The 27,090-nt window shown below is 44.2% G+C and overlaps 1 protein-coding gene across 1 annotated transcript in view; it reads left to right on the top strand.

Annotated features, from left to right (window-relative positions):
- The window catches only part of LOC122544263 (sialic acid-binding Ig-like lectin 13), a 32,790-nt gene extending 6,444 nt beyond the window's left edge, over nt 1–26,346 (top strand). Inside the window, exons 3-8 of the mRNA XM_043683340.2 lie at nt 5,442–5,807; nt 6,671–6,964; nt 7,736–8,017; nt 12,368–12,464; nt 14,221–14,305; nt 25,507–26,346. Of these exons, the coding sequence (XP_043539275.2) occupies nt 5,442–5,807; nt 6,671–6,964; nt 7,736–8,017; nt 12,368–12,464; nt 14,221–14,305; nt 25,507–25,614 (1,232 nt within the window). The 3' untranslated portion in view covers nt 25,615–26,346. The remainder of the gene's footprint in view (nt 1–5,441; nt 5,808–6,670; nt 6,965–7,735; nt 8,018–12,367; nt 12,465–14,220; nt 14,306–25,506) is intronic.
- Nucleotides 26,347–27,090: the final 744 nt, after the last annotated feature.

Below are 27,090 nucleotides of genomic sequence, written 5' to 3'. Positions count from 1 at the left end.
TGTGCTCGTTTCAGTGATACGTTCCCATGGCCATATTGTTGCGTCCTTTAGAAGACTCAGAGAGTTCAGGTTGTGTACCCCTGATTCACCTCTATGAAAGAGAAAACCACAGAAGGAACTATTTCAGTACTGACGAACCATCAGTCCTCAGCTAAGGAATCACCTTCATTCCACTACACCCCCATGTCAACGAATTCCACGGTACTCACCTCTTTTTCCTCTGCCTCCATGCCTACCTTTTCGATCGTGACTCCAACCCACTCTCTGAAGACCCCTTCTCCCACCTCCAACAAACTCCGTCTGCTTTGACACCCTGTACTGGGCTCTCACCCTCCCTCGGCCTCTGCATCTCCGACTGCCATTGCGAAATCAACCTCTCCACCCATTCCAACCTCCTGACTGTCCACTCCCTCTGCTCCAACCCCAACCTCACCAGCAAACCAGAGGACAACGGTGGTTGGACGGCACACTGACCTCTACATTGCTGAGGCCAGATATCAACTCGCTGAAACCTCCTCCTACTGCCCCATTGACCATGAGCCCACCTCTCATCACCAAGCCATTGTCTCTGACACCAACCCCCACCTCATCACCTCAGGCAATCTCCTATCCACAACCTCCAACCTCATTGTTCCCCAACACCACATTGCCCGGTTCTATCTTTTACCCAAAATTCACAAACCTGACTGCCCCAGTCGACTGGTTGTCTCTGCCTACTCCTGCCCTACTGAATTCATCTCTGCTTATCTCAAATTGGTAAAAACAATGACTGCAGATGCTGGAAACCAGATTCTGGATTAGTGGTGCTGGAAGAGCACAGCAGTTCAGGCAGCATCCAAGGAGCTTCGAAATCAACGTTTTGGGCAAAAGCCCTTCATCAGGAACCAAGAGTGGAGATGTGGGAAATGGAGGAGATGCGATTGAGGGCTTTGTTGATCGTGGGGGAGGGGAAATTATGACCCTTGAAGAAGGAGGACATCTGGGATATCCTGGAGTGAAATCGCTCACCTTGGGAACAGATATGGTGGAAGCGGAGGAATTGGGAGTAATGGATCGTGTTTTTACAGGAAGGGACCCAAACAGTCTGCCTCCAACGACATTCTCATTAGATCAGCAGAATTGCTCCTCACCCTCAACAAATTCTCCTTTGAATCCTCCCAGTTCCTACAAACCAGAATGTTGGTTGTGGGTTCCCACGTGGTTCCCACCTTTCCCCCTGCCTCTTCACAGGGCATGTGGAACAGTCCCTCTACCACAGCTACACCATCGCCCAACTTTCCCTCTGCTACGTTGATAACTGTATTGGGTGCTGCCTTGTGCTCTCATGAGGAGCTTGAACAGTTCATCAATATCACCAAAACCTTCCACCCTGACCTCCAATTCTTCTGGACCATCTCTGACACCTCCTACCCCTTCCTGGACCTTTCTATCTTTGTCTCTGGCAAACTGGAAATCTACTTCAAACCCACGGAATCCCACTGCTACCTTGACTACACTTACTCCCCATCTCCCTTCCAGTAAAAACACGATCCATTACTCCCAATTCCTCTGCTTCCACCATATCTGCTCCCAAGGAGAGCGATTTCACTCCAGGATATCCCAGATGTCCCCCTTCTTCAAGGGTCATAATTTCCCCTCCCCCACGATCAACAAAGCCCTCAATCGCATCTCCTCCATTTCCCACATCTCCACTCTTGGTTCCTACACCCTCAACCACATCAAGGATCAAATCCCAATCCACCTTACTAATCTCCAAATCCAGCGCACCATACTCCAGCATTTTCACCACCTACAGTCAGACCCCACTACCAAAAATACATCTCCCTGCCCACCCCTATCTGCGTTCCATTAGGACGTTCCCTCCACGACTCCTTTGTTAGGTCCACGTTCCCCATCAACCCCTTCTCCACAGCCAGTACCTTCCCTTGCTGCCAGAAAACTGTGCCCACCCCTCCCCTTTCACCTCCGTCCAAGGCCCCCAAAGGACCATTGCAAATTCAGTAGAGATTTACTTGCATATCCTTCGACCTCATTTACTGCATCCGTTGCTCTCGACGTGGTCTCCTCTGATTTGGAGAGACCGAGAGCAAACTTGTGGAACGGTTTAGGAAACATCTCTGGTGCGTACGCACCAACCAACCCCACTTTCTGGTGGCCAGCCATTTCAATCCCCTTTCCACCCCCCTGATGACATGCCCTTTCTGGGCTTCCTCCACTGCTTAAGCAAGGCCACCCACAAACAGCAGGGGGAAGGACACCTCAACTCCCGCCTTGGGACCCTGCAACCACATGGCCTCAACATAGAATTCACCAGTTTCCAAATCTCCCCACCCCATCCCAGATCCAACCCTCTGACTCGGCACCACTCTCTTGATCTGACCATCTTCCTTCCCACCTATCTGCTCCACCCTTCCCATTGACCGATCACAATCACCTCCTACCTTTCCCCTCAGCTGCTCCCCCCCACCTTTTAATTATCAGCCCCCTTCCCCCTCCTCAGTCCTGATGAAATGTCCTGCCCAAAATGTTGACTCTCCTGCTCCTCGGCGCTGCCTGACCTGCTGTGCTTTTCCAGCTACAAGCTTTATCGACTCTCACTATCTCCTAGTGTGAACTCTTTGAAAGGTCGCTCCAAATAGAGCCCCTCGGCCTCCACCCCCCACCCCCACCGGCTCTTTTCCATCACTGCCCTGCAGATTGCTCCTTTGGGCTATTCCTCACACTGCATGTAAAAGCTCTGTGCTCCTCCTAGATCTGAGGAAGAGTCATACCGAACTCGAAAGGTAGCCCCCCTTTTCGTCTCCATGTGTCTTGCTGGATCTGTGAGATTCTCTCATGTCCTCTGTGCCTGATGCAGCACTTCTCCCAACAGCATGAGCCGTGGCCGTCACTGCTTGGACACATGGCCACATCCTAACTCTTTTAGAATTAGAATTAGAATCCCGACATTGTGGAAACAGGCCCTTCTGTCCAACAAGTCCACACTGCCCCTTCCAAAGAGTATCCCACCCAGACTCATTATCCTGCATTTACCCCTGACTAATGCACGTCACTTACACATCCCTGGGTACTATGGGGCAATTTAGCACGGCCAATCCGCCCAAACCTGCACATCCCTTAGCACTATGGGACAATTTAGCATGGCCAATCCACCCTAACCTGCACATCCCTGGGCACTATGGGATGCAGGCCCGAAGGGCAGAATGGCCTACTCCTGCACCTATTGTCTATTATCCCCTGGACACGATGGGACAATTTAGCATGGCCAATCCACCCTAACCTGCACATCCCAGGGCACTATGGGATGCAGGCCCGAAGGGCAGAATGGCCTACTCCTGAACCTATTGTTTATTACCACCTGGGCACTATGGGACAATTTATGGGCCAATCCACCCTAACCTACGCATCCCTGGACATGATGGGACAATTTAGCATGGCCAATCCACCCTAACCTGCACATCCCTGGGCACTATGGGACAATTTAGCATGGCCAATCCATCCTAACCTGCACATCCCTGGGCACTATGGGACAATTTAGCATGGCCAATCCATCCTAACCTGCACATCCCTGAACACTATGGGGCAATTTAGCAATGGCCAATCCACCCTAACCTACACATCCCTGGGCACTATGGGTAATTTAGCATGGCCAATCCACCCTGACCTGCACATCCCTGGGCACTATGGGACAATTTAGCATGGCCAATCCACCCTAACCTGCACATCCCTGGACACTATGGGACAATTTAGCATGGCCAATCCACCCTAACCTGCACATGGAGCACCTGAAGGAAACCCACGCAGACACGGGGAGAATGTGCAAACTCCACACAGACAGTCGCCCAGGGCTGGGATCGAACCCGGATCCTTGGCACTGAGCCACCGTGCCGCCGCATTCTATTTGCTGAAGGGTTCCTCTTGCCATTTTTAGTTGGATTTTTTCACCACTGCCTCACAGTGACAGCCTCGTGTTATGTTCTCTCCACACAATCCAAACCTTTCAGTATCTCAACAATCTCAAGGAGGTCACCTTTCAGCCTTCTGTTCTCTTGCTTAAAAAAGCATGAAGTCCCCCAGGTCCTGAGGAGATCAATACCAGAATGCTGAGGGAGGTGAGGGAGAAAATCATATCAACTAGTCAAGATGTCCAGCCTCGCATTGATCACATTGGACTGCATGTATTAATGATTTGTCCATTCCACAAGTTAACTAATGTCTTCCCGTTGTTGTGCCACCTTCCAGCCACTAAATTTGGTGTTCTGCCCAAGTTTAGAAATTATGGTCTTGCTCCAAATTGCTCATGCAATCTGTCAGCAGGCCCTCTTTGCCTCTCCTGTTGAATTCAGCACATTTATAGAAGGACACGTTCTAATGTTGGTTCCTATTCAATTTTAATAAAAAGGCAGTGAGACCATCTGTGAAAGTTGTGCACCCAACAACGATGGGTATCCTCTGACATGTGCAAAACTCATGCTAGAGGCTTTTCGCTTGACTGTTTCATAGTGTCTGCTGGAGGAGGGTCAGTGCTGAACTTGGGGATGATAGGATAGTGAAGGCAGCATTTGGTATGCTTTCCTTTAATGGTCAGAATATTGAGTACAGGAGTTGGGAGTCATGTTGTGGCTGTACAGGACATTGGTTAGGCCACTGTTGGAATATTGTGTGCAATTCTGTTCTCTTTCCTATCGGAAAGATGTTGTGAAACTTGAAAGAGTTCAGAAAAGATTTACAAAGATGTTGCCAGGGTTGGAGGATTTGAGCTATAGGGAGAGGCTGAACAGGCTGGGGCTGTTTTCCCTGGAGCGTCGGAGGCTGAGGGGTAACCTTATAGAGGTTTACAAAATTATGAGGGGCATGGATAGGATAAATAGACAACGTCTTTTCCCTGGGGTCGGGGAGTCCACAACTAGAGGGTATAGGTTTAGGGTGAGAGGGGAAAGATATAAAAGAGACCTAAGGGGCAACTTTTTCACGCAGAGGGTGGTACGTGTATGGAATGAGCTGCCAGAGGAAGTGGTGGAGGCTGGTACAATTGCAACATTGAAAAGGCATCTGGATGGACATATGAATAGGAAGGGTTTGGAGGGATATGGGCCGGGTACTGGCAGGTGGGACTAGATTGGGTTGGGATATCTGGTCGGCATAGGCGGGTTGGACCGAAGGGTCTGTTTCGGTGCTGTACATCTCTATGACTCTCTGAGTTGGCCTCCAATGTTGCATTGGAATCAGCAATACAACAATGTGGAGTCTGGATCAGAGATGATTCCTCAGACAATGAGGATCCAAAGAGATCCCTTTTCCAGTGCGGGTACATTGATATCACTTTGACACTGAGCATCCGAAAAGATCGCTCAGGCAATGAGGATCCAGGAAATTCCTTTACAATTAGATTTGGAATCTCTGTTAATACTGTTGCTAAATAGTGTTATTTCTCTGCCCAGCTGGACTGGCACAAGAATGGAAAGCCAATACTCCAGGTGAGGTGGTGGCACAGGAAGGTTCCTGTGCACAGATTCCATGCCGCTACAGTTACCCTTCACATCTGGCAAACCAATCGCGAGTCGGAATTTGGTTTAATAATGAGGATCAGAGAACACTGCCAACTGTTTTTCACTCCAAGGATCATAGTCGTGAGTTGGCACGGTTCCGCCATCGGACCCAGCTGTCTGGTGACTTGAAAGACGGAGACTGTTCCCTGATTATGAACAACATCACACGGGAAGATGCAGGATCCTATTATTTCAGAGTAGAATTTGACAATACGAACAGTTACAGCTACCGTCCTGTCACCCAGCTTCACGTTTCTGGTAAGAACTGTGTTATAATGACACAACTATTCACATCCAGCACTCAAGTGGAATTAACACAAACTGCAACATTTACTGATGAACACAGAGTTTATTATGACACAGTGACTGATCTCAATAACTTGGTGATAACTTCCAGTTCAGTCACAGAGCAACCTCTTACGCTGACTTCAATGTCAGTGATTAAATATGTTGACTGTGCCCATCGGTGCTATCAGGTTGTCCATTCCCAACCATCTCCCTGATCCTGTTTAAAGATCTTGCACAGTCAAAGGAAAGACTGACATACTTAAAGTGTTTTTAAGCTCAGAGTGTTCCCAGAGATGTTAAGCTGATGAACCTTGCAGAATGGTCACCATTTAGAAGCGAGTCTGTGCAGCAGGTTCCCGCAAGCAGACCCCTGAAGAATAAAAAAATTGTCCTGACGAAGAGTCACCAAACCCGAAACTTTAACCTTGCTTTCTTCCCACAGGTAACGCCAGAACTTTGATTTTCTCCAGCATATTTTTATTCCTGTGATGAGAAAGAAAAATCTGTTCATGTTCTATGTGCTGGCTTAGAAATACATTCAAATTGTCTCTTTGCTGTCTTGTTCAGGATTTAGTCTACTTTTTAAAGTGACTTTTGAATAAGAGCTAGTTTTGCCCAAGTAGGGAACTCAGATTCAACCCGACTTCAGTGTAATCCAGAAGCAGCTCAGAAACACAAATTCCACACTAATCAGAAATTGCTCCCTGATCATTATAATTTCTCAGTTCTGATATTGTCCTTGTAAACATGCTTTCCTATGTAGGTCTGTGATTTATATTTGAGCTGTTGCTTCACATTATATACATCTAAAGGATCCATTCTCTATGTGTTAGATTTCAAAGATAAACCCACGATATTCCCTGAGGAAATTATCGCTGGGAAGCGTATGAACTTAAGTTGCACCTTCAACACAACGTGCAATGGAACAGCTCCTGTCTTAGCCTGGGACACTCCCACTGCCGTACCTGGATCAGTCTCAAACACTGTAACTCAGCATGGTGTCACTCTGACCTATACTTCTGTTCTGAGCCTGATCCCATCACCCAGACACCAGGGACAAACTCTCACCTGCAGAGTGAGTTATCCAACTGTTTCATCAGAGCAGCCCTTCGTACTGACAGTGCAATGTAAGTATGGACATCCTTCATTATTTATGTTGTGCACAGCAGGATCTCACACTGTGGTGACAGCAGGATTTTTTTTTATTCTTTAAATTGTCCAGCGAGAAATAGCCATTCAATATTGCTATGGGAACATCGATAAGTAGAGCAGACAGAATCAGTTTCATATCTTGGACGGAATATATCATTATCGTCAGTACGGCACATTTTCAGCACTGACCCTCTGACAGTGCGGCGCTCCCTCAGCACTGACCCTCCGACTGTGCGGCACCCCCTCAGCACTGACCCTCCGACAGTGCGGCGCTCCCTCAGTACTGACCCTCTGACAGTGTGGCGCTCCCTCAGTACTGACCCTCTGACAGTGCGGCACTCCCTCAGCACTGACCCTCCCACAGTGCGGCGCTCCCTCAGCACTGACCCTCCGACAGTGCGGTGCTCCCTCAGCACTGACCCTCCGACAGTGCGGCACCCCCTCAGCACTGACCCTCCGACAGTGCGGCACGCCCTTAGCACTGACCCTCCGACAGTGTGGCGCTCCCTCAGTACTGACCCTCCGAGAGTGTGGCGCTCCCTCAGCACTGACCCTCCGAGAGTGTGGCACTCCTTTAGTGCTGACCCTTCAACAATATGCCACTCCGATTCTGCTAAAATGAACTACCTTTGGTTATGTGATTGGTGGTGAATGCACTTTCATTCACATTGCACCTTTCATTATCCCATGGTCTCTCAAAGTGCTTCACAGACAATGTGTGTTAACTGATCTTAATTTGGTTTTAGACTCACCACGGAATCTCACAATTACTTTCCTTCGTGTGATTGAAGATTCATTGATCAATTCACCTAAATGGAATTCTACAATGATAATCTGCTCTGTGGAGAGTTTCCCAGCTTCTAACTTGACATGGAGACATCTTCATGTGATAATGAACAGAACAAGTTCCAACAATGAGCTGTGGTTGGAGATTCCTCACATTACGTACAGGGAGACTGGAGACTATCAGTGTGTGGCAGAGAATGAACATGGAGCAGTGGAGGGCTCCATAACCATCACAGTGGATCGTGAGTGTACACAGACTTCAACAACTGTTTAATGATCAACAAATTGGCATCTGTAAGAATTGTGGGTTTCACAAAGACACTTTGGCTGTAATTGTGTCAATAACCGATGTGGGTTTGCCTGATTGAGGAGTCACCAGCAGTTACGTGCCTACACTCAGAAACACACAGACACACACATTCATGCACACAATTACACACACTCACAAGCACACACTGAAAAAACACACACATTACAGTATCATAATTTCACTTGGAAGTATACATTGATAATCATGTCCTACCATTCTACAAACTGTCACAAAATGAATAACTGTATAAAATTGCAGCAAGATCAGCAAAATGACAAATTTGCCTAACTGATGGAGAAAGGTAATTTATATCAGGTTTCATCATTTACAGAAAATAACTCTACTTATTGTAATCCACTTAAGTCTATCAGAAACAGGGAAAGTACAGGATTTCTGATATACAATTTAAACAATATCCTTCAAAAATCCCAAATATGCCATTAATCAATTGGGATTATAAAAAAAAGTCATATGCTTTGACAAACATACTATTGATGAGGAAAGAATATTCACAAGGAACTATCTTGTTAGCTTTAAATAAAATTTAATAGACATTTATCGGGATATTGAGTATAAGAGCTGGCAGGTCATGTTCAAATTGTACAAGACATTGGTTTGGCCGCATGTAGAGTACTGTGTACAGTTCTGGTCGCCACATTACCAAAAGGATGTGGACGCTTTGGAGAGGGTGCAGAGAAGGTTTACGTGGATGTTGCCGGGTATGGAAGAGGCTAGCTATGAAGAGAGGTTGAGTAGGTTAGGTTTGTTTTCATTAGAAAAAAGGAGATTGAGGGGAGACCTGATTGAGGTTTACAAAATCATGAAGGGTATAGATAGGGTGGATAGAGACAAGCTTTTTCCCAGGGTGAGAGATTCAATAACGTGAGGTCACACTTTCAAGATGAGAGGTGAAAGGTTTAAGGGGGATACACTCAGCAAGTACTTTACACAGAGGGTGGTAGGTGGCTGAAACGCGTTGCCAGCAGGGGTAATTGAGGCAGGCATGGTAAGTTCATTTAAGATGCGTCTGGACAGATGCATGAGTAGGTGGGGAGCAGAGGGATACAGATCCTTAGGAATTGGGCGATAGGTTTAGACAGTGGATTTGGATCGGCACAGGTTTGGAGGGCCGAAGGGCCTGTTCCTGGGCTGTAAATTTTCTTTGTTCTTTAATTTTAAGTAAATAGTTGCTACAGGGTAAAAATGGACAGTCAGCGGGGTAGTATGTGTCTGCTGAAAATTGTGGGAATTTAGAGACAGTTGGAACGTCTCTGATGACAACATCTGCAGGAAGTGTGTCCAATTGCAGCTCTGTCAGACCTCATGGATAAGTTGGAGTGGCAGTTGGACACACCTAGGAGCATGCAGGAAGTGGAAAGTGTCATAGAGAGGAGCTTTAGAGACATGGTCACACCCAAGCTTCAGGCAGATGGATGGGTGACTGCTAGAAGGAACAAGCAGACAGTGCAGGATTCCCCTGTAGCTAACCCACTCTCTAACAAGTATACTACATTGGATACTGTGAGGTGGGGGTATTGCCTATCAGGGGATAGTGAAAGCAGTAGCCAGAGCAATGGTACCTCTTTGTTGTTCAGCAGGGAGGGTCAAAGTGCAGGAGAGTAGCTGTAATATGGGATTTTATAGTCAGATGTACACCTTGATGGCTGCGAAAGAGACTCCAGGACTGTTTATTGCCTTCCTGGTGTCAGGATTAAGGGAGTCTCTGAGTGGGCATGGGATATTCTCAAAAGGGAAGGTAAGCAGCCAGAGGTTGTGGTATACATTGGTACCTACAACGTAGGCATGAAGCGTGACAAATGTCCTGCAAAGGGAAAATCCTGTAAAGCAGGACTTGGGATTACTCCCTGTGCCAGGAGATCAGGAATAGGTAGATGGTACAATTGAATGCGTGACTAAAGAGCTTATGGTGGAGGGAAGGTTTCAGCTATGTGGATCATTGGATTGTCTTCAAGGGCATGTGGGACCTCAATAATGAGAGCGGGTTGCATCTAAACTGGATGGACACCAATATCCTGGCAGGGAGGTTTATTAGTGCCACTCGGGAGGGTTTAAACTAGTGTGGCAGGGGATAGAGAGCAGAGCTGTAGGTCAGCACATGAAATGACTTGAGGAGTTAGAGACTAAAGCCAGTAAGGCTAAGGGGAAGAACAGTCCCCTGTTACTGGAGAGAGGTTACTGAACTTGGCAGGGCTGTCTGTCTGAAGTGCATTTGTTTTAATGCGAACAGCATGACAGGTAAGGTGGATGAACTTAGAATTTGGATCAGTATATATAACTATGATGTTGTAGCTATTACAGATACATGACTGGCAACTCAGTATTCCATGATTGAGGTGGTTCAGTCAAAATAGAAGACTGTGTAGAGGAGATGGGGGAATTGCTGATTCAGGAGAGAGAATGACTTGGAGGGCTCATCCAGTGATGCCATATGGGTAGAACTCAGGAATAGAAAGAATGCAATCTCTTCATAGAACATAGAAAAATACAGCACAGAACCGGCCCTTCTGCCTACGATGTTGTGCCGAAGATTAATCCTAATGTAAAATCAAATAACCTTACCTACGCACCCCTCAACTCACTGCTCTCCATGTGCCTGTCCAGCAGGCACTTAAATATCCCTAATGACCCTGCTTCCACCACCGCAGCGAGCAACACATTCCATGCATTCACAACTCTCTGCGTAAATAACTTACCTCTGACGTTTCTTCTATACCTTCCTCCTAATATCTTAAAACTATGACCCCTCGTCCTAGTCAATCCTGCCCTGGAGAAAAGTCTCTGGCTATTGACTCTATCCATGCCTCTCATTACCTGTATACCTCGATCAGGTCTCCTCTCTTCCTCCTTCTCACCAGAAAGAAAAATCCAAGCTTAGTCAACCTCTCTTCATAAGACAAGCTCTCCAGTCCACGTAGCATCCTGGTAAACCTTCTTTGCACCCTCTCCAAAGCCTCTGTATCTTTCCTATAGAGTTCTTTCTTCGATGGGATTGTACAACAAATCCGGTTGCTCCAGTTTCCTCCCACGGTCCGGGTATGTGCAGACTGGGTGGATTGGCCATGCTGGATTCCCTGTGGTGTTTGGGGATGGGTGTGTTGGGTGCAATAGTCAGGGGTAAGTATAGAATAATAGGTGGAGGGAAATGGGCCAGGGTGGGTTACGCTTCAGAGGGCCGGTGTGGATTTGTTGGGCCGAAGGGCCTGTTTCCACACTGTAGGGATTCTATGATTCTGAGTCTCCCAACAGCCAGAGGGAGATAGAGGTACAGTTATGTGAACAGATTATGGAAAAATGTAAAAACAGCAGGGTTATGTAGTGGATAACTTTAACTTTCCCTATAATGACTGGGACTCAAGTAGTGGGACTGGCACTCGAGAGGCATAGATGGGGTTAAGGGATGGGGTTGGGTGGTGGATTTGTTCGGTTTGTCCAGGGAGGTTTCTTGAAGTAATATGTAAGTAGTCAGCTAGGGAAGGGGCAATATTAGATCTGGTACTGGGGAATGAGTCTGGCTAGGTATTCGAAGGTTCAGTAAGGGAGCATTTTGGGATCAAAATTCTGTACGCTTTATAAATTCGGGGAAGATTAACTACAACAATATTAGGCAGGAACTGAAGAAAGTAGAATGTTTTGGGAGATGCACACAACATGCTGTCAAACACAGAGTAAGAGACATACTCAAACAAGCAATACATGGAAGCACACTCACACAGAGAAGAACATGTGATACACTGGATGTAGGTTTGCTTGCTGAGCTGCAAGGGTCATTTCCAGACATTTCGTCACCCTACTAGGTAACATGTTCAGTGGGCCTCAGGTGAAGCACTGCTGATAATTCCTGCTTTCTGTTTATATGTTTGGGTTTCTTTGGGTTGGTGATGTCATTTTCTGTAGTGATGTCATTTCCTGTGGTGAAGTCACTTCCGGTGACACAGAGAAACGCACAGAGAAAAAGAGGCGCACAAACAGACAATACACAGACACGTACAAAGAAACACGCTCTCAAACAAACACGATACATAACACATAGAGAGAAATATGCAGTTACAGAGAAGGCAATAGACAGACATTCACAGAAACCCTCACCAAATACACACACACACTTGCGCTTTCTACTGGCATCTCCAATAATCAAGTTGTTCCTCAGCCTGTCATTGTCCAATTCGACTTGATCAGAGGGACTCACAGGTAAGGTCAGAATGATGAAAGGTGCACCTGAGCACCCTTGAAAAACTGCTCAGTCACTGGTTCATTCTTCCAGGTCAAGCTTTCGGTGAATGGAAAGCAGGATTGTTTGGAGCTGGAATCACTTTGAGTGTTGGACTGAGTGCATTCTTCATCTTCAGATGTATGCGAACGTAAGTGCAAGGGTTTTATTAGTCGTTTCTCATCCTGCTGAGTTCAAACATCTCTCTTTCAAGAAGGAATTTGTCATTCAAAACCTCCCAATCCAAGTCATTGGGAATTAAATAACCACACCCAATATAAGAAATGCACCAGCCAATTTATGGAGAGCAAGTTTCACAAATATCAACATGACATCAGTCGGATAACCTGTTGTTAGTCATGTTGGGATTTGAAAGTTTCATCAGACAGTAAGGTGCTCGTTCAGTACTGCTACTGACAATATCAACTGCAAGTGTGACAGATGTTATGAGATGCTTGCAAGTTCCCTAGGATGGTTACTTTTAATTTGGGATGTGCCTCGTGCTGGGGCCACCATTACTTACAGTATATATTAATGATTTGATGAGAAAAGAGAATGTACATTGGCGATGTTTTCAGATGACTCAAAAGTAGGTGGAAAAGCAAGCGGTGAAGATGACACTAAGCATGGGATACAGACAAGTTAAGATGGTGGGCAAAATCTTGGCAGATGGAACATAAGGTGGGGAGATGTGAGACTGTGCACTTTAGCAGGAAGAACTGAGGAATTGAAAATGTTTTTTAATGGAGAAAACCTGCAGAAAACACAGAGGGATTGGGAGTCCTTGTTCATGAATCGAAGGAATGATCTAATGATAGGGAAGGTTCACTTGTCGGATCCAGGGTATGGAGGGACTGTCTTATGAGAGGTTGGGTAGGTTGGAACTGTACTTGCTGGAATATAGACAAATAAGAGGAGACTTTATTGAAACACTCAAGATTCTTAGGACACCTGACAGGGTAGATGCAGAAAGATTATTGCCCCTTGTGGGACCAGAGGGACATAACCTCAAAGTAAGGTGTCACACAGTTCCAACAGATATGAGGAGGAATTTCCTTCCTCAGAGAGGAGTAAATCTATGGAATTCTTTACTGCAGAAGGTAATCAAGGCTTGGTCATTAAGCATATTCAAGGCTGAGGTAGACAGGTTTTTAAGTAAGGGGAATCAAAGATTATAGGAAAAAAGCAGGAAAGTGGATTATCAGATCAGTCAAGAAGGGTGGAGTAGACTCAATGGGCTGAATGGCCTAATTCTGTCCCTGCATCTAATGGCCTTATATGCAAGTCTTCCAATCACTGGTTACTGGCTTCAAACAGGATCCCATTTCCTTGTGAAAAAAATGGGTCAGAAAATTGGGACAACCTGTCAAAGGTCATGAAACCAAATGCGGCGCTCAAAAATATACAGCATGTTAATATGTTGACACTGTGACTCTGCTGTCACAAGTACTGTCAGAGGTTCAAATAAGAAATCGTGCAGTGAGAATGAGAGCTTTCTGACTCGATTTATTTCTGGCCATGATCATGAAAGTAATACGTCACATTCTCTTTGCCTCGCTCTTTTCTTCCTCCTTTGCTGTCTCACTCACTCTTTCTTTCTTCACTGGTGCTCAATCTCTTACCCTTGTCCTCTTGAGCACTGTCCAGTTCCTTAGTGATTTAAAGAGTGCAGAGTAACATCTGCTCCTGCAGAAGTTCCCTCTTCACCCACTGGAGGGAACAGTGAATGACAACTTAATGTCAGTGACTGCCCAGCCTTACACTGCAATATCGTCACAGAAACAGCACACAAAGGTTAATGGTTTACTAACAATGAAAGATAAAGGTCCGGCATTCCAGAAAAAGGGTTTTTACACTTCCTGATTCAACCCAGCGTGAAACATCAATTGTTTCCAATTAAATTACAGAGCAAGAAACACAGGAAGAGACCATTCAGCCCAAACCAACCATGTGGGCAGAGACGTCCAAGAGGAACAGCTGGACAAGTCCAGGGTAAGTAATGTCATTACTGGAATTCACTTCCATGACTAATGGGAAGGGCCAGAGAAAATAATTTATTTGCATGGTGTCAATAATTCAGTATCGATAATTAAACACCACACTATTCAGCATCGATAACCGAACCCTACACCGTTCACTATTGATAATCAAACCCCATTCTGTACTGAAAACCAAACCCCACACCGTTCACTGTTGATAATCAAACCGCATTCAGTATTGATAACCGAACCCCACACCGTTCAGTATCGATAATCAAACCCCATTCAGTATTGATAACCGAACCCCACACCGTTCACTATTGATAATCAAACCCCATTCAGTATTGATAACCGAACCCCAAATTGATCAGTATTGATAATCAAACCCATTGAGTATTGATAACCGAACCCCACGCCGTTCAGTATCGATAATCAAACCCCATTCAGTATTGATAACCGAACCCCACACCGTTCAGTATCGATAATCAAACCCAATTTAGTATTGATAACCAAACCCCGCACTGTTCAGTATCGATAATCAAACCCCATTCAGTATTGGTAATCAAACCCCACACCGTTCAGTATCGATAACCAAACCCCACACCGTTCAGTATCGATAATCAAACTTGAATCAAATCAAATTTGATTGGAACCTCCTTTGAGCAGAATATTTGAATGGAACTGTTTTTGTAAGGTGTGTTCAGGAGGGTTTCCTAACTCAGTACGTTGACAGGCCGACGAGGGGAGAGGCCATTCTTGACTGAGTGCTCGGAAATGAGCCGGGGCAGGTATCAGATCTTTTGGTGGGTGAGCATTTTGGTGATAGTGACCATAACTGCCTCACATTCAACACAGCTATGGAGAAGGAGAGGATTAGGCAAAATGGGAGGATATTTAATTGGGGAAGAGGGAACTATGATGCGATTAGACATGAATTAGGAAGCATGGATTGGGAGCAATTGTTCCATGGTAAATGCACTATAGAAATGTGGAGACTGTTTAAGGAAAAGTTGTTGCAAGTGATGAATAAATATGTCCCTCTGAGACAGGCAAGAAGTGGTAAGATAAAGGAACCTTGGATGACGAGAACGGTGGAGCTTCTCGTCAAAAGAAAGAAGGTAGCTTACAAAAGGTGGAGGAAGCTAGGGTCAAGCTCAGCTCTACAGGATTACAGGCAGGCGAGGAAGGAGCTTAAAAATGGTCTGAGGAGAGCCAGGAGGGGGCATGAGAAAGGCTTGGCAGAACGGATTAGGGAGAACACAAAGGCATTTTACACTTATGTGAGGAATAAGAGAATGGTCAAAGAAAGAGTAGGGCCGATCAGGGATAGCATAGGGAATTTGTGTGTGGAGTCTGAGGAGGTAGGGGAAGCCCTAAATGAGTTTTTTGCTTCTGTCTTTACGAAAGAAACAAACTTTGTCGTGAATGAAACCTTTGAAGAGCAGGTGTGCATGCTGGAATGGATAGAGATAGAGGAAGCTGGTGTGCTGAACATTTGTCAAACATTAAGATTGACAAGTCGCCAGGCCCAGACCAGATTTGTCCTCAGCTGCTTTGGGAGATGAGAAATGCAATTGCTTCGCCACTTGCGAAGATCTTTTCATCCTCGCTCTCCACTGGAGTCGTACCTGAGGACTGGAGAGAGGCAAATGTAATTCCTCTCTTCAAGAAAGGAAATAGGGAAATCCCTGGCAATTACAGACCAGTCAGTCTCACGTCTGTCGTCTGCAAGTTGTTAGAAAGGATTCTGTGGGATAGAATTTATGACAATCTGGAAGAGCATGGCTTGATTAAAGGCAGTCAGCACGGCTTTGTGAGGGGCAGGCCATGCCTCACAAACCTTATCGAGTTCTTTGAGGATGTGACTAGAAAAGTTGATGAGGGTCGAGCTGTGGATGTGGTGTATATGGACTTCAGCAAGGCATTTGATAAGGTTCCCCATGGTAGGCTCATTCAGAAGGCCAGGAGGAATGGGATACAGGGGAACTTAGCTGTCTGGATACAGAATTGGCTGGCCAACAGAAGACAGCGAGTGGTAGTAGAAGGAAAATATTCTGTCTGGAAGTCTGTGGTGAGTGGTGTTCCACAGGGCTCTGTCCTTGGGCGTCTATTGTTTGTAATTTTTATTAATGACTTGGATGAGGGGATTGAAGGATGGGTCAGAAAGTTTGCAGATGACACAAAGGCTGGAGGTGTCGTTGACAGTATAGAGGGCTGTTGTAGGCTGCAACGGGACATTGACAGGATGCAGAGATGGGCTGAGAGGTGGCAGATGGAGTTCAACCTGGATAAATGCGAGGTGATGCATTTTGGAAGGTTGAATTTGAAAACTGAATACAGAATTAAGGATAGGATTCTTGGCAGTGTGGAAGAACAGAGGGATCTTGGTGTGCAGGTACATAGATCCCTTAAAATGGCCACTCAAGTGGACAGGGTTGTTAAGAAAGCATATGGTGTTTTGGCTTTCATAAATAGGGGGATTGAGTTTAAGAGTCGTGAGATCTTGTTGCAGCTCTATAAAACTTTGGTTAGACCGCACTTGGAATACTGCATCCAGTTCTGGTCACCCTATTATAAGAAAGATGTGGATGCTTTGGAGAGGGTTCAGAGGAGGTTTACCAGGATGCTGCCTGGACTGAAGGGCTTATCTTATGAAGAGAGGTTGACTGAGCTCGGAACATTTTCATTGGAGAAAAGGAGGAGAAGAGGGGATCTAATTGAGGTATACAAGATAATGAGAGGCATAGATAGAGTCGATAGCCAGAGACTATTTCCCAGGGCAGAAATGACTAACACGAGGGGTCATAGTTTTAAGCTGGTTGGAGGAAAGTATAGAGGGGATGTCAGAGGCGGGTTCTTTACACAGAGAGTTGTGAGAGCATGGAATGCGTTGCCAGCAGCAGTTGTGGAGGCAGGGTCATTGGGGACATTTAAGAGACTCCTGGACATGCATATGGTCACAGAAATTTGAGGGTGCATACATGAGGATCAGTGGTCGGCACAACATCGTGGGCTGAAGGGCCTGTTCTGTGCTGTACTGTTCTACGTTCTAAACCCCATACTGTTCAGTATCGATAATCAAACCCCATTCAGTATTGATAACCGAACCCCACACCGTTCAATATCGATAATCTAACTCCATTCAGTATTGATAACCGAACCCCACACGGTTCTGTATTGATAATCAAACCCCATTCAGTATTGATAACCGAACCAAACACTGTTCAGTATCGATAGTCAAACCCCATTCAGTATTGATAACTGAACCCCGCACCATTCCGTATTGATAATCAAACCCCATTCAGTATTGATAACTGAACGCCACACCGTTCACTGTTGATAATCAAACCCCATTCAGTATTGATAACCAAACCCCACGGCGTTCAGTATCGATAATCAAACGCCATTCAGTATTGATAACCGAACCCCACATTGTTCAGTATCGATAATCAAACCCCATTCAGTATTGACAACCGAACCCCACACTGTTCAGTATCGATGATCAAACCCCATTCAGTATTGATAACCAAATCCCACACCGTTCAGTATCGATAATCAAACTCCATTCAGTATTGATAACCAAACCCCGCACTGTTCAGTACGATAAGCAAACCCCATTCAGTATTGATAACCGAACCCCACGCCGTTCAGTATCGATGATCAAACCCCATTCAGTATTGATAACCAAACCCCACACCGTTCAGTATCGATAATCAAACCCCATTCAGTATTGATAACCAAACCCCACACCGTTCAGTATTGATAATCAAACCCCATTCAGTATTGATAATCAAACCCCACACCGTTCAGTATTGATAATCAAACCCCATTCAGTATTGATAATCAAACCCCACACGATTCAGTATCGATAATCAAACTCCATTCAGTATTGATAACCAAACCGCACACGGTTCAGTATCGATAATGAAACCCCATTCAGTATTGATAACCGAACCCCACAACGTTCAGTATCGATAATCAAATCCCATTCAGTATTGATAACCAAACCCCACCCCGTTCAGTATCGATAATCAAACCCCATTCAGTGTTGATAACCGAACACCACACCGTTCAGTATCGATAATCAAACCCCATTCAGTATTGATAACCGAACCCCACACCGCTCAGTATTGATAATCAAACGCCATTCAGTATTGATAACCAAACCCCACACCGTTCAGTATCGATAATCAAACCCCATTCAGTATTGATAACCGAACACCACACCGTTCAGTATCGATAATCAAACGCCATTCAGTATTGATAACCAAACCTTGCACCGTTCAGTATCGATAATCAAACGCCATTCAGTATTGATAACCGAACCCCACACCGTTCAGTATCGATAATCAAACCCCATTCAGTATTGATAACCGAACCCCACACCGTTCAGTATCGATAATCAAACCCCATTCAGTATTGATATCCAAACCCCACACTGTTCAGTATCGATAATCAAACCCCATTCAGTGTTGATAACCAAACCCCACACTGTTCAGTATCAATAATCAAACCCCATTCAGTATTGATAACCGAACCCCACACTGTTCAGTATCAATAATCAAACCCCATTCAGTATTGATAACCGAACCCCACACCGCTCAGTATCGATAATCAAACGCCATTCAGTATTGATAATCAAACCCCACACCGTTCAGTATTGATAATCAAACGCCATTCAGTATTGATAATCAAACCCCACACCGCTCAGTATCAATAATCAAACCCCATTCAGTATTGATAACCAAACGTCGCACCGTTCAGTATTGATAATCAAACCCCATTCAGTATTGATATCCAAACCCCACACCGTTCAGTATCGATAATCAAATCCCATTCAGTATTGATAACCAAACCCCACACCGCTCAGTATCGATAATCAAACGCCATTCAGTATTGATATCCAAACCCCACACCGCTCAGTATCGATAATCAAACCCCATTCAGTATTGATAACCAAATCCCACACCGTTCAGTATCGATAATCAAACCCCTTTCAGTATTGATAATCAAACCCCACACGATTCAGTAACGATAATCAAACCGCATTCAGTATTGATAACCAAATCGCACACCGTTCAGTATCGATAATCAAACCCCATGCAGTATTGATAATCAAACCCCACACGGTTCAGTATCGATAATGAAACCCATTCAGTATTGATAACTGAACCCCACACCGTTCAGTATCGTTAATCAAACCCCATTCAGTATTGATAACCAAACCCCACCCCGTTCAGTATCGATAATCAAACCCCATTCAGTGTTGATAACCAAACCCCACACTGTTCAGTATCGATAATCAAACCCCATTCTGTATTGATAACCGAACCCCACACCATTCAGTATCGATAATCAAACCCCATTCTGTATTGATAACTGAACCCCACACCGTTCAGTATCGTTAATCAAACCCCATTCAGTATTGATAACCAAACCACACACCATTCAGTATCGATAATCAAACCCCATTCAGTATTGATAACCAAACCCCACACTGTTCAGTATCAATAATCAAACCCCATTCAGTATTGATAACCAAACCCCACACCGTTCAGTATCGATAATCAAACGCCATTCAGTGTATTGATAACCGAACCCCACACCGCTCAGTATCGATAATCAAACCCCATTCAGTATTGATAACCAAACCCCACACTGTTCAGTATCGATAATCAAACCCCATTCAGTATTGATATCCAAACCCCACACCGTTCAGTATCGATAATCAAACCCCATTCAGTATTGATAACCAAACCCCACACTGTTCAGTATTGATAATCAAACCCTATTCAGTATTGATAATCGAACTCCATTCAGTATTGATAACCGAACCCCACACCGTTCAGGATCGATAATCAAACCCCATTCAGTATTGATAACCAAACCCACACCTTTCAGTATTGATAATCAAACCCCATTCAGTATTGATAACCGAACCCCACACCGCTCATTATCGATAATCAAACCCCATTCAGTATTGATAACCAAACCCCACACCGTTCAGTATCGATAATCAAACCCCATTCAGTATTGATAACTGAACCCCGCACCATTCCGTATTGATAATCAAACCCCATTCAGTATTGATAACTGAACGCCACACCGTTCACTGTTGATAATCAAACCCCATTCAGTATTGATAACCAAACCCCACGCCGTTCAGTATCGATAATCAAACCACATTCTGTATTGATAACCGAACCCCACATTGTTCAGTATCGATAATCAAACTCCATTCAGTATTGATAACCGAACCCCACGCCGTTCAGTATCGATAATCAAACGCCATTCAGTATTGATAACCAAACCCCACACTGTTCAGTACGATAAGCAAACCCCATTCAGTATTGATAACCGAACCCCACGCCGTTCAGTATCGATGATCAAACCCCATTCAGTATTGATAACCAAACCCCACACCGTTCAGTATTGATAATCAAACTCCATTCAGTATTGATAACCAAACCCCACACCGTTCAGTATTGATAATCAAACTCCATTCAGTATTGATAATCAAACCCCGCACCGTTCAGTATTGATAATCAAACTCCATTCAGTATTGATAACCGAACCCCACACCGTTCAGTATCGATAATCAAATCCCATTCAGTATTGATAACCAAACCCCACCCCGTTCAGTATCGATAATCAAACCCCATTCAGTGTTGATAACCAAACCCCACACCGTTCAGTATCGATAATCAAACCCCATTCAGTATTGATAACCAAACCCCACACCGTTCAGTATCGATAATCAAACCCCATTCAGTATTGATAACCGAACACTACACCGTTCAGTATCGATAATCAAACCCCATTCAGTATTGATAACCAAACCCCACACCGTTCAGTATCGATAATCAAACCCCATTCAGTATTGATAACCGAACACTACACCGTTCAGTATCGATAATCAAACACCATTCAGTATTGATAACCGAACCCCACACCGCTCAGTATTGATAATCAAACGCCATTCAGTATTGATAACCAAACCCCACACCGTTCAGTATCGATAATCAAACCCCATTCAGTATTGATAACCGAACACCACACCGTTCAGTATCGATAATCAAACCCCATTCAGTATTGATAACCGAACCCTACACCGTTCAGTATCGACAATCAAACCCCATTCAGTATTGATATCCAAACCCCACACCGTTCAGTATCGATAATCAAACCCCATTCAGTATTGATAACCAAACCCCACACCGTTCAGTATCGATAATCAAACCCCATTCAGTATTGATAACCGAACACCACACCGTTCAGTATCGATAATCAAACCCCATTCAGTATTGATAACCAAACCCACACCGCTCAGTATCGATAATCAAACCCCATTCAGTATTGATAACCAAACCCACACCGTTCAGTATCGATAATCAAATCCCATTCAGTATTGATAACCGAACCCCACACCGTTCAGTATTGATAATCAAACCCCATTCAGTATTGATAACCAAACCCCACCCCGTTCAGTATCGATAATCAAACCCCATTCAGTGTTGATAACCAAACCCCACACTGTTCAGTATCGATAATCAAACCCCATTCAGTATTGATAACCAAACCCCACACTGTTCAGTATCGATAATCAAACCCCATTCAGTATTGATAATCAAACCCCACACCATTCAGTATTGATAATCAAACCCCACACGATTCAGTATCGATAATCAAACTCCATTCAGTATTGATAACCAAACCCCACACGGTTCAGTATCGATAATGAAACCCCATTCAGTATTGATAACCGAACCCCACACCATTCAGTATTGATAATCAAACTCCATTCAGTATTGATAATCAAACCCCACACGATTCAGTATCGATAATCAAACTCCATTCAGTATTGATAACCGAACCCCACACCGTTCAGTATCGATAATCAAACCCCATTCAGTATTGATAACCAAACCCCACACGGTTCAGTATCGATGATCAAACCCCATTCAGTATTGATAACCGAACCCCACACCGTTCAGTATCGATAATCAAACCCCATTCAGTGTTGATAACCAAACCCCACACTGTTCAGTATCGATAATCAAACCCCATTCAGTATTGATAACCGAACCCCACACCGTTCAGTATCGATAATCAAACCCCATTCAGTATTGATAACCGAACCCCACACCGTTCAGTATCGATAATCAAACCCCATTCAGTATTGATAACCAAACCCCACACCGTTCAGTATTGATAATCAAACCCCATTCAGTATTGATAACCAAACCCCACCCCGTTCAGTATCGATAATCAAACCCCATTCAGTGTTGATAACCAAACCCCACACTGTTCAGTATCGATAATCAAACCCCATTCAGTATTGATAACCAAACCCCACACTGTTCAGTATCGATAATCAAACCCCATTCAGTATTGATAACCGAACCCCACACCGTTCAGTATTGATAATCAAACCCCATTCAGTATTGATAATCAAACCCCACACCATTCAGTATTGATAATCAAACTCCATTCAGTATTGATAATCAAACCCCACACGATTCAGTATCGATAATCAAACGCCATTCAGTATTGATAACCAAACCCCACACCGTTCAGTATCGATAATCAAACCCCATTCAGTATTGATAACCGAACCCCACACCGTTCAGTATCGATAATCAAACCCCATTCAGTATTGATATCCAAACCCCACACCGTTCAGTATCGATAATCAAACCCCATTCAGTGTTGATAACCAAACCCCACACTGTTCAGTATCGATAATCAAACCCCATTCAGTATTGATAACCAAACCCCACACTGTTCAGTATCGATAATCAAACCCCATTCAGTATTGATAACCGAACCCCACACCGTTCAGTATCGATAATTAAACCCCATTCAGTATTGATAACCAAACCCCACACCGCTCAGTATCGATAATCAAACGCCATTCAGTATTGATAATCAAACCCCACACCGCTCAGTATCGATAATCAAACGCCATTCTGTATTGATAACCAAACGTCGCACCGTTCAGTATTGATAATCAAACGCCATTCAGTATTGATAACCGAACCCCTCACCGTTCAGTATTGATAATCAAACCCCATTCAGTATTGATATCCAAACCCCACACCGTTCAGTATCGATAATCAAATCCCATTCAGTATTGATAACCGAACCCCACACCGCCCAGTATCGATAATCAAACGCCATTCAGTATTGATAATCAAACCCCACACCGTTCAGTATCGATAATCAAACCCCATTCAGTATTGATATCCAAACCCCACACTGTTCAGTATCGATAATCAAACCTCATGCAGTATTGATAACCAAATCCCACACCGTTCAGTATCGATAATCAAACCCCTTTCAGTATTGATAATCAAACCCCACACGATTCAGTAACGATAATCAAACCGCATTCACTATTGATAACCAAATCGCACACCGTTCAGTATCGATAATCAAACCCCATGCAGTATTGATAATCAAACCCCACACGGTTCAGTATCGATAATGAAACCCATTCAGTATTGATAACTGAACCCCACACCGTTCAGTATCGTTAATCAAACCCCATTCAGTATTGATAACCAAACCCCACCCCGTTCAGTATCGATAATCAAACCCCATTCAGTGTTGATAACCAAACCCCACACTGTTCAGTATCGATAATCAAACCCCATTCTGTATTGATAACCGAACCCCACACCATTCAGTATCGGTAATCAAATCCCATTCAGTATTGATAACCAAACCACACACCATTCAGTATCGATAATCAAACCCCATTCAGTATTGATAACCAAACCCCACACTGTTCAGTATCAATAATCAAACCCCATTCAGTCTTGATAACCAAACCCCACACTGTTCAGTATCAATAATCAAACCCCATTCAGTATTGATAACCGAACCCCACACCGCTCAGTATCGATAATCAAACCCCATTCAGTATTGATATCCAAACCCCACACCGTTCAGTATCGATAATCAAACCCCATTCAGTATTGATAACCAAACCCCACACTGTTCAGTATTGATAATCAAACCCTATTCAGTATTGATAATCGAACTCCATTCAGTATTGATAACCGAACCCCACACCGTTCAGTATCGATAATCAAACCCCATTCAGTATTGATAACCAAACCCACACCGTTCAGTATTGATAATCAAACCCCATTCAGTATTGATAACCGAACCCCACACCGCTCATTATCGATAATCAAACCCCATTCAGTATTGATAACCAAACCCCACACTGTTCAGTATCGATAATCAAACCCTATTCAGTATTGATAATCGAACTCCATTCAGTATTGATAACCGAATCCCACACGGTTCAGTATCGATAATTAAACCCCTTTCAGTATTGATAACCGAACCCCACACCGTTCAGTATCGATAATCAAACCCCATTCAGTATTGATAACCAAACCCCACACCGTTCAGTATTGATAATCAAACCCCATTCAGTATTGATAACCGATCCCCACGCCGTTCAGTAACGATAATCAAACCTGATATGGTTCGGTATCAATAATCAAATCCAACATCTTTCAATATCAATAATCAAACCCCATACCATTCATTATCAATAATCAAACCACATACCGTTCAGTATTGATAATCCAACTACACACTCTTCAGTTCCGATGATCAAACCCCACACTATTCAGTATTGATAACCAAACCCCACACTATTCAGTATTGATAACCAAACCCCACACTGTTCAGTACCGATAATCAAACCCCACACTGTTCAGTAATGATAATCAAACCCCACGTTATTCAGTGTCGATAATTTATGGACATATTGTGAATATAATTTCAATTGGGATCAATAAAGGTTGAGAGGTGACCTGATAGAAGTTTATAAAATGATAGGAGATATACATATATTGATGGTAGTTGTCTTTTCCTTGAGGGGGAAGAGTAGGGGGCACATTTTTTAGGTGAAAGGAAAGAGATTTTAAAAAGACACGAGGTAAATGTTTTACATAGAGGGCTGTTCGTGTGTGGAATGAACATCCAGAGGAAGTACTGGATGTAGGTACAATTTTAACGTTTAAAAGACACTTGGATACATGAATAGGAAAGATTTGGAGGGATATGGGCCAGGAACAGGCAAATGGGACTAGCTACGTTTGGGATTATGTTTGGCACTGACTGGTTGGATCGCTGGGTCTGTTTCAGATCTGTATGACTCTAGTGCTCTGCTCATTTCTCCTTCTATTGCAGCAGAAAGACAACAAGGGACAGGAAACAAAATCTAAACTGAATTCATATGTTGAAGATCTGTATGAAAACTGCACGTGTGACCAGGGTGTTGTGTATGGAAATGTATAAACAGAAACAGAACAAGGGATGCATTCTCAAGAAGAGAGAATGAGTGAATGGATTGAGACTCCAATTCAATCTAGTAAAGACCACAGGATATCTCCTCTCTTTTGGTATTCCCCTTCCCAACGCCAATGGATAGAAACCTCTTTTTATAGCTTTTTTAGTGCCAGTGCAATCCCACGCCAGTAAGCTCTCAGTCACAGGAACTGTCTGGGCAAATCATCACCCTATCAGTTATTCACGATGGGAAACTACAGATGGTTGTCGACCAGATCATGCATACAAAATCCAAAATACAATGCCTACCAGCAGATGTGATTCTGCGATTGGGGACAGCACTTGCTGAACATCTCAGAGTGTGCCAGACACCAATTAAATAAAAACAAATGAGCTCGTAAACTGCTTCATTTGATTGCCGTAAGTAACACATCTTCGTACACCGGGACACCCTCTCTGCAAAGAAAAAAGTTAACTTCTTGAGCTTCTTTTCTGATATATCTTGAGCCTGATTACCGGGGAACTGAAGACACCTATAGTTTTGTATTGCTCTGATTGTGACAATGCCTCAGACTTTAGATTCACGCTGCTAACCAATCCATCCCCGTTCCTCTTGCAGTATAAATTGCTGTGATTATTATATTTCAGATTTATATCATGACTGTAACAGCGGGAGGCAGGGAAATAGACTTTGGATCAGTGGTGCTGGAAGAGCACAGCAGTTCAGGCAGCATCCGAGGAACAGCAAAATCAACGTTTCGGGCAAAAGCCCTTCATCAGGAATAAAGGCGGAGAGCCTGAAGCATGGAGAGATAAGCTAGAGGAGGGTGGGGGTGGGGAGAAAGTAGCATGGACTACAATGGGTGAGTGGGGGAGGGGATGAAGGTGATAGGTCAGGGAGGAGGGTGGAGTGGATAGGTGGAAAAGAAGATAGGCAGGTAGGACAAGTCATGGGGACAGTGCTGAGCTGGAAGTTTGGAACTAGGGTGAGGTGGGGGGGAAGGGGAAATGAGGAAACTGTTGAAGTCCACATTGAAATAGACTGTTTGTAGAACGGGGAGATTTTCTGCAGTACAGACTGAGATGGGAAATATAGGCATTATAGCATCACCACTGGCTGCAGGACATCATTACACTGTGACGTTTACATTGATGTTTCCAATGTAATTGCAAACTAGAAACGCTGATATGAAATGTTGATCGCAGATGTGAGATTTTCAACATATCATTGTTGGATGGAGCAACTAGAGAATGAGCTATAATCAACTGTATCTTCGAAAATAGAACCGATCCCACCCTAAGAGCTGACTTGATGTGTGGAACTGCATATTGCAAAATCAGTTACAGAGATAGAACTCCAATATCCTTGTTCTGGTCAAAGTCAGGTTAAAGGTTTCACCCAGGTCCCTAGATCAGAGCTGAAGAAAATAAATAATTCCCCTCCTCTTAATCTGTAACTGTTCTTTCTCTGTTAATTATTGTAGG

The sequence above is a fragment of the Chiloscyllium plagiosum genome, unplaced genomic scaffold, assembly GCF_037043375.1.
Source record: "Chiloscyllium plagiosum isolate Xiang-an unplaced genomic scaffold, Cpla_swu_hap1 HiC_scaffold_38, whole genome shotgun sequence".
NCBI classification, from domain to species: domain Eukaryota; kingdom Metazoa; phylum Chordata; class Chondrichthyes; order Orectolobiformes; family Hemiscylliidae; genus Chiloscyllium; species Chiloscyllium plagiosum.
Note: the sequence above shows the minus strand (reverse complement) of the source record. Positions and strands in the feature narration are given on the sequence as shown.